This window comes from Phytophthora parasitica (genome assembly GCF_000247585.1).
Source record: "Phytophthora parasitica INRA-310 unplaced genomic scaffold supercont2.4, whole genome shotgun sequence".
NCBI lineage: Eukaryota > Oomycota > Peronosporomycetes > Peronosporales > Peronosporaceae > Phytophthora > Phytophthora nicotianae.
The window spans coordinates 2074470-2081925 of NW_008648990.1; the positions used below are offsets into that span (position 1 = coordinate 2074470).

At 42.0% G+C, this 7456-nt stretch overlaps 3 protein-coding genes across 3 annotated transcripts; all 3 read left to right on the forward strand.

Moving 5' to 3' along the window:
- Nucleotides 1-1065: 1065 nt before the first annotated feature.
- Nucleotides 1066-1533, forward strand: PPTG_03592 (hypothetical protein; the record flags this gene model as incomplete). The annotated part of the gene is made up of 1 exon (XM_008896270.1): nucleotides 1066-1533. The coding sequence occupies one exon, from the start codon at nucleotides 1066-1068 to the stop codon at nucleotides 1531-1533; it is 468 nt and encodes a 155-aa protein (XP_008894518.1).
- A 109-nt stretch (nucleotides 1534-1642) lies between these two features.
- PPTG_21334 (hypothetical protein) lies at nucleotides 1643-1831 on the forward strand (the record flags this gene model as incomplete). The annotated part of the gene is made up of 1 exon (XM_008896587.1): nucleotides 1643-1831. One exon carries the CDS (start codon nucleotides 1643-1645, stop codon nucleotides 1829-1831), a length of 189 nt encoding a protein of 62 aa, XP_008894835.1.
- Nucleotides 1832-5443: 3612 nt separating this feature from the next.
- PPTG_03593 (hypothetical protein) lies at nucleotides 5444-5779 on the forward strand (the record flags this gene model as incomplete). The annotated part of the gene is made up of 1 exon (XM_008896271.1): nucleotides 5444-5779. The coding sequence occupies one exon, from the start codon at nucleotides 5444-5446 to the stop codon at nucleotides 5777-5779; it is 336 nt and encodes a 111-aa protein (XP_008894519.1).
- Nucleotides 5780-7456: the final 1677 nt, after the last annotated feature.

Here is a 7456-nt window from a genome sequence, read left to right on the forward strand (position 1 = left end):
CACGGTTATCGGAGTACCCCCTCCGTCAGTCGGCAGTCCAGGGCACTGTGTGTCCGAGTGGATCGCAACGTGATTTTGCGAACCGCACTCCACCACATTCCTAAGGCAGGTGCCTGGCAATTCATTGACTCGGTTCAAGTTGTCATTGATGGTACGACGGTCCAAACAAATCAAGTTCATGAGAACTTCAATACTACATTCAAAGCCTTAACTGAATGGGATACAACACCTATCCCAAGCAGGGCCAAACCAGTTACTTTGTAATTGACGAATACGCTTTTCCGGCTGCTGGAAGTAGCTTAACACAGAATCTTGACAACGTTACAACGAGTTCGTTTATGAATTCCACTGTTGGAGAGTTTGGTCTGTCAAATACGCTGCTCAATAAGGGTGCTTAGGATCAGTCACTCTTTACTGCTCTCGACCAGCAAGCCAGCAAACTTGCATTCGATATCATGGGTTCAGCCGCCAACCTCCAAGCTGTGTTTAAACCACAAGTATATGTCGTGTCAGTTGGATCGGTTGCTAATGGTGCCCCATTCTATGTAGCTCACTATTTAGCATGCATCAAACTCAAGGATATCTGTGATTACTTCAAAAAAAATGCCCAATGCAGAAGAACACCCGTGGTTTTATTTACATTAACTACAACAGTTCGAGCACCACAATTACGACTAATTCCACTGGCGTCGTTGCTCCAGGAACTATAGCAGCCAGCAACAACATGCAATTTTGCAACACATGTCCAATTCTTTGGAACTTCTACTCCGCTGTCTCAACCGCCACGCAATCTCCAACCGGTCTCAACGTTCCGGCTAGCACGATCTTGACAGTTACTGCCGATGTTAACGGTACAGCGACTTCGGGAAGTGGTATTGCTCCATCCCAAGCATTCTCGCGTTTGTTAGTTCCAACTTACAGTCCAAATCCATCAGCTGACAATGCCGTTATCCAGAAGAAAACATTCCGTTATTTTGAACGTGTAGCCAACTAGTTCACCGTTCAAGCTGGTCAATCTTTCACGTGGACGATCACGAACGGTATGCTAATCCAAAGAAATTGATCATGCAACCTGTTATCACGATTATGACTACAGGATCTAGTTCTCTTCCAGATGTGATCAATCCATTCCGTAGTCCTTTCAGCACCGTACCTGCAACTACTTCACCGTTTGCTGCGTTACGTAACTTACAGGTAACAGTAGGAAACGTCCCAATCTGGGATAACCCTGTCAACTTCGGCTACGATCTCTTCGTTCAAGAAATGTCGAAGTCTGGTGTTGACGGTGGCCTAGACGATGTAACAATCGCTGGTTTACTTTGTCAACGTCTATGGGAATCGCTTTACCGATTCGTTGCTGTCGATATTAGCCGTCGTCTACCTAGTGAAGATGGTGTGAGCAAGTCGATCATTGTTTCAGGCACGAACAACACGAACTACGCGCTCACGATCTATTACCATATCCTCCGTGAAGTCGTTGCTAGCGTCGACACTGCTATGGGTACTGTATCGCAAGGTCCAGTTCAACATTAGGCATCGTTGTCTTCTCAATATATTTTTTTGATCTGCCAAATATAGTATCCAGAAACAATGAACGGGTTCTTCACTGATAACCAAACTAAGCAAAAAGCTACGCAATGCAATGGCCAAAAGTGATTTTGTCCAAGGCGCGAAGTTGAAGGCGATGATCCAAGAGCAAGCTCTGGACGATGCTAGCAGCGATTCGTTAGCAAACCTATTCCAGGAAGTGATGGGAAAGAATCGTGAATACGACTACGATCAAATCACTCAAAAGCTGACGAAAAAGGCGCCTAAAGTGATCAAAAGTTAAACAACAACCATCTATTGGAGATGTTTATGACATGACGGGACCCGGCGACGCGCCAAAAGAAACCAAATCCAAATCCACATCAAAGAAATATAAGTATGTTCCTCAGCAAACTGATATGAACGCGAGCATGAATGCTTCACCAAGCTTCTCGTACAAAGAAATGTTCAATGATAATAATTTTATGAATCATATGAACAACTTCAATTACACTAAAATCAATAAAGGAATAAATATGGAACAAGCCTTTCAAGATCGTATAAGAAAATATTTGAAGAAAAATAAAGTTTTTTAAGCAAGGTATTTATGCATAATCGTAAGACTTCTAAAGAAGACATTGACGATAAGGCCAGTGAAATCGCAAAAGCGTTCTTGAAACGTAAACGCGATGCACCTGCTCCAGATGAGACGTCTCCTAATCTTCGACCAAAACCCGTATCAAACAGGAAGAAATAGAGCGCAAAATCAGCTCTGCTGATCTTAGCGCTGATAAGAAAGAGGAGGTTAAGGAGCGTGTAAAAGTTTATTTTAATAAAGTTGTTGCTGATAGCACAGGTGCGAATCGAAACCATCTTCTTACTACTATCAGAACACAGTTTAAATCGGTCGTAGATGAAAGACATGGTAATAATTATTTTGATACGCATGCACCGAAAATGACAGGAAAACACACGAAGGCCAACATGAACGAATACAAAAAAAAATTGAAAGAGTGGATGAAGGTTGTATTAGACGCATAAGTTTCTACTTGAACAATATCACTCTACTAGAGAAGCTATGTTCTCGAAGGGCATCTTCATCTTTAATGACAAACGCGCTAGGTGTCTTTTTTTTTGCTTTCTTTTGCTTGAAGACAAGATTTTTTTTGCCAGCTTTCCCCGGACGCCTCGAAGCACCTCTATCTTTTTTTCTTTGAGATCAATCTTAGCAACGGATGAGTCCTTTCCATCGCTTACTGGTAGCAGAATCCTTCCATCAAGTATCATTACTGAATCTGATGATATCACAGTTGTGTTGATGATGGCTGTACCTTCCGGGATTGGCTTTGATTTTTTGTTTCCCATCTTTTTATATTAGATGAGTTTATTTTTGCTTCTAGTTCTTCGACTTTTTTGATCAAGGCTTTAATAACCACGCAGTTTAGAACTGCCAATTGATTGTAATCAATATTGTATTGAAAGCCCTCAACTTCGTCAACTTTTTTGAGATTCTCATTTGGACTAAAGTTGACCATTTCAGAGCATACCTTGAGCGTGTCTTGTGCGATCAAACCTAGCTTAGCCGTGCTATCGTTTTTGTAGTTATAGGATACGGAGTTCAATTTCTGATGATGATCTAGACTCAATTCAATGAGCTTAATATTTTCCTTCAACCGTCTATCAGAAGAAGTATAAACACTTGCTCCAACATAGATGTTGGAGCTGAAGTACGCGCTAATACTAAAGCTAAATGGACCTCCTCCATTGTTCGTCCATGTGTTGTTTGACACATTGTAATTATAAGTGTTGGTTGCAATCGGAACAACTGTATATGTATTGCTTCCGCTTACGTGAAGTAGAGCTACAGGCGAAGCTGTTCCAACTCCCAATCTCCCATTCGTATCAAGAATCATTTTCGTGGAATTATTGACTCCAAATTTCAAATCATTGTTTCTAACATTCTCGATCCATTTTGCGTTAGTCGACGTCGCATTTGTCCCAGCATTCAACTTTACAAGAAATTTCAATGGAGATGAATTATCTGTGATGCATCGAATCGCTTTGTTATATGATCCATCTGGCCATGTTGTTGTCGCTTGAACACAAATTGAGATGATGGAGATACAACAGCTGTTGTACTATTTGAGAACTTGAGCGATTTTTTCATTATCACCCCTTCGCATAGAATTGTTTTGAAGTCAGTGTAATTGGTATTGATATCGCTCAAAGTGCTGGCAAAATGAACTGTCTGCTTGCTGGTATTGTACTGGTTCAGTGTTCATGCCAACGCTCCTCTAGTATCAACAAAGGAGATATTGTTGAGTGATAAGCCGGCGCTTGGAGCGCCAGTGATGTCATATTGAAACCGCATCCCATCATTGTATGCACCAGTGCTTTCACTTTGAAACAGTTTAAAATTTCCTCGGAGATAGTTGAAGCAGTTCAAGTAAATTGGAGTGTCGTCATTCACTGGATACAAACTTAGAATTGATTTTGGTGTGACATGAAATTGAGTGTCATAAATCTGAATACCATCTTCACCAGTCGCTTGAATTTTTCTTAGAATCCCTTTGTAAAGTAGAGCTGAGTTGTTTGTCGGGTCAATGTTGTTCAACCCAACGGCATCTACTCCGTAGATATCTTTAGATGCATCTAATACGAGAGCTTTGCGTACAGTAGCGTTCCTGCTGTGACCAATGTGAGATATGCAGCCTCTGTATTCGTTAAAATGCTGCTTCCAATTGAAATCGATGTAGCGGTTAGAGAGTTGATAGTTGCAATATTTTTTTACGCATCTAACAGTAGAGCTTTGCTTGCAGTAGCTGTTCCTGCCGTTACACCAGAGAGATATGATACATCAGTTGATGTGGCCACTTGAATTCCATTTTGATAAAGCGTTGTGAAGTTTGCGCTTGCGCCTTCCAGTTTATATGTGCCAGTCGGAGCAGTCGTTCCTATGTTGACATTACCTGATGAATCAACGTTTATACGAGCAGCCCCAGCAGTTTGAATTCTGAATGGATGCGCGCTATTTGTTCCGATCGTTGATCCAACATTTGACATCCAGAGATCGGTTACAATATTTGTCGCAAGTGTATTTATCCATCGCTGATAGATCGTCGATGAAGTCGTGTTGTTCGTAAAGGTCGTATACAGAGCTCCACCACTTGTTATTGTGATATTCCCTGACGATGTCAATCCAGTGATAGTTCCAAGAGATGTGTTATTCGGCTGAGAAGCGGGAGCTAACGTTCCAGAAAAATTTCCAGACACAGTCAGCGAGCTCAATGTACCAACACTAGTTATATTTGGTTGCACAACAGTGGTTAACATTCCAGAGATATGCCCAGATACTGTCAGTGAACTCAACGTCCCCGCAGATGTGATATTCGGTTGCGAAGCGGTAGTCAATGTGCCAGAGATATTTCCAGATACTGTCAGTGAACTTAATGTACCAACACTAGTGACATTAGGTTGTGGTGCGGTTGACAGCGTTCCAGAGATATTCCCAGATACTGTCAGTGAACTCAACGTCCCCACAGATGTAGTATTTGGTTGTGCGGCAGTTTGAAGAGTGCCAATCAAGTTAGTGGCTGTTAGATTCCGGAAAGAGATGATGTCTTTGTTGGCATCGTCCATAACAACCTTCGACGTTGTGACTGTTCCTGCTGTCACACCTGAGAGACTCGTCAAGTCAACCGCTGATCCCGCAATTGTCAATGATCCACAGCCAAGATTTCCAGCCACAGCAATTGAACTAAAAACATCAGTTCCGCCTATTTTTTTTTTTTGATATCGTTTGTCTGCATCAGCAATTGTGAGATAGTCATTTGATCCAAGGAAAAACGAGCTGTTGAAGATTGAACTGTTTGTCGTTGGTGGAAGAGACATTTTTGGTTGCTTGTATATAGTTACAATGATAAACTTCTATGAAACCATAGACAAGAAGAAGCTCAAGAAGTTTCCGAAGAATGAGCATTTCGAGTTGCCCTTTCGCATGTGCGTAGCAAGTCCATCGGGCAGCGCGTTGTTGAGCAAATGCTTTACGAAGATCGGCATCTGCACGAAGACAAATGAAACCCTGTACGATCATCTCAAAGACACTATTGATAATGTAGATGTGATCGAAGAAGGAATGGTCCCTGCGATGGGCGAGTATGACTCCGAAACGAGCAAACTAGTTATCTTCGATGACTTGGTTCTAGAGCCAAAGAAGACTCAAGCTCAATCCAAAGACGATTCGCATCAATAGTCAATATATCGTTCTTGGTCGAAATTTAAATCAACGTGATCTCGCAATCATTTGCCGCGACTTTCCGAGCGATATTCCAATCAAAGATTTCATTGATCTCTACAAACGGATCACAAGCGAAAAAATGAGCACGATGATGATGGACATCATCGACAGGAAAATATATCAGAATATTACTGATTTTCTTTGCGACTTATAATTACATCGTCGAGTCGGAGTTTTTTTTTGTCTCATCAGCAAACGAATACAAGCATTGGGATCCACAATCTGAAGTGGTTTCATGTCTTGGTCATAAAAGCTCAAGGTGATTTCATTGTTTGTTCCTTGCATCGGACAGTAGGCAAATCCTTGCCCTTGTGAAGTGGTGATAAGTCCTCCAAAACCAACGCCAGCCGATGTGAATGTATGTAGCACTTGATTGTTATTGGCGATCGGGTTGTACAGATTTGACAATCCAACAATAACAGCAGCGATAGGGTCAATTTGAGGTACGATGGTGCTGTTAACAGCGTAAACGCTTGTCGTCTGCGCAGCTGGGTACGTACCATTGGAATATCCAACGATAGCTCCAAATCCAGAATTGTCAATGAGCAATTGAGGCGTATATGCAGTAGCTGGCATTGTGGGGAAACCGGCTGCTGCAGTATAGCCAGTAATATTCTTGACGGGATTCATCGTAAACTGAATCGTATAGGCAGATGGGTTCTCTGTGCAAGAGATGAAGTAATAGTATTCGCCCGTAGTGTTGTTGGTTAAATACAGGTTGTTTTGAATTGATCAGTACTGGAGGTAGTTGTTGATATCACTTGCTGAGTATGTGCCATCTGGTAAGGTGATTGAATACGTTGTCGTCGTAGCAGCTGTTGGCCAAATGATCTTGAATGAATTATTTTGACGTTGACCAGTGATCGCTTTCCACGAGTAGTAGATGCTGATCGAACCAAGGGCGCATTCGAATTGACTAAAATCGATCGGCTGACTGAATCGATATCTGAACTGATGCTGAGCAACCTGATTGGTGATGTTTAAAAGAATTGGAAAACTCATCTCTGATAACTTATATATAAGTAACTAAATCAAAAATGCATCGCAGGAAAGAATTGGTCGGCAGATGATGCCATCACCTATGAAGATTGATGGAGATGGAACAACATCGGGAACTGTTAAGGCATTAGTGTCTGCTAAGACTGATCATGGTTCTACTAACATTGAGACGCTAACCAAACCGTTGGAGAAGATCAACGTTTCTCAGCTCGCGAAAGAGCAGAAAAAGAAGAAGAAGCCGAAATTCATCGACACAAGCAAGTTGCTCACCTTCAAGCGTGACTCTAAGAGAGCATCATCATCCGCTTGAACTGAGTGTAGTAGTTGGTTGAGAACACGCCCTTCTCGTACAGCTTGTCAAGAAGCTGCTTCATTTCCTTTTTTTATGCCTGGATTATCATCGCCAATAGCCCCTTGTAGCATTTTCAAGCGCTTTACAACACCATTCAGTTGCTCATTGTACGCCGAATCAAATTCTCGTGACTTGATATGACATTTGCTCAAGCAATATCTCATGAAGTCTTGCTCAGGCTCGTCAAGAAGGCTGAAGAGATGCTTGTCGAAGCTCTTCTCCTCTTCAATCAGGTGCCATAAATCAACAAACGCATGAGAGACGAGCATAGTCTTCAGGTT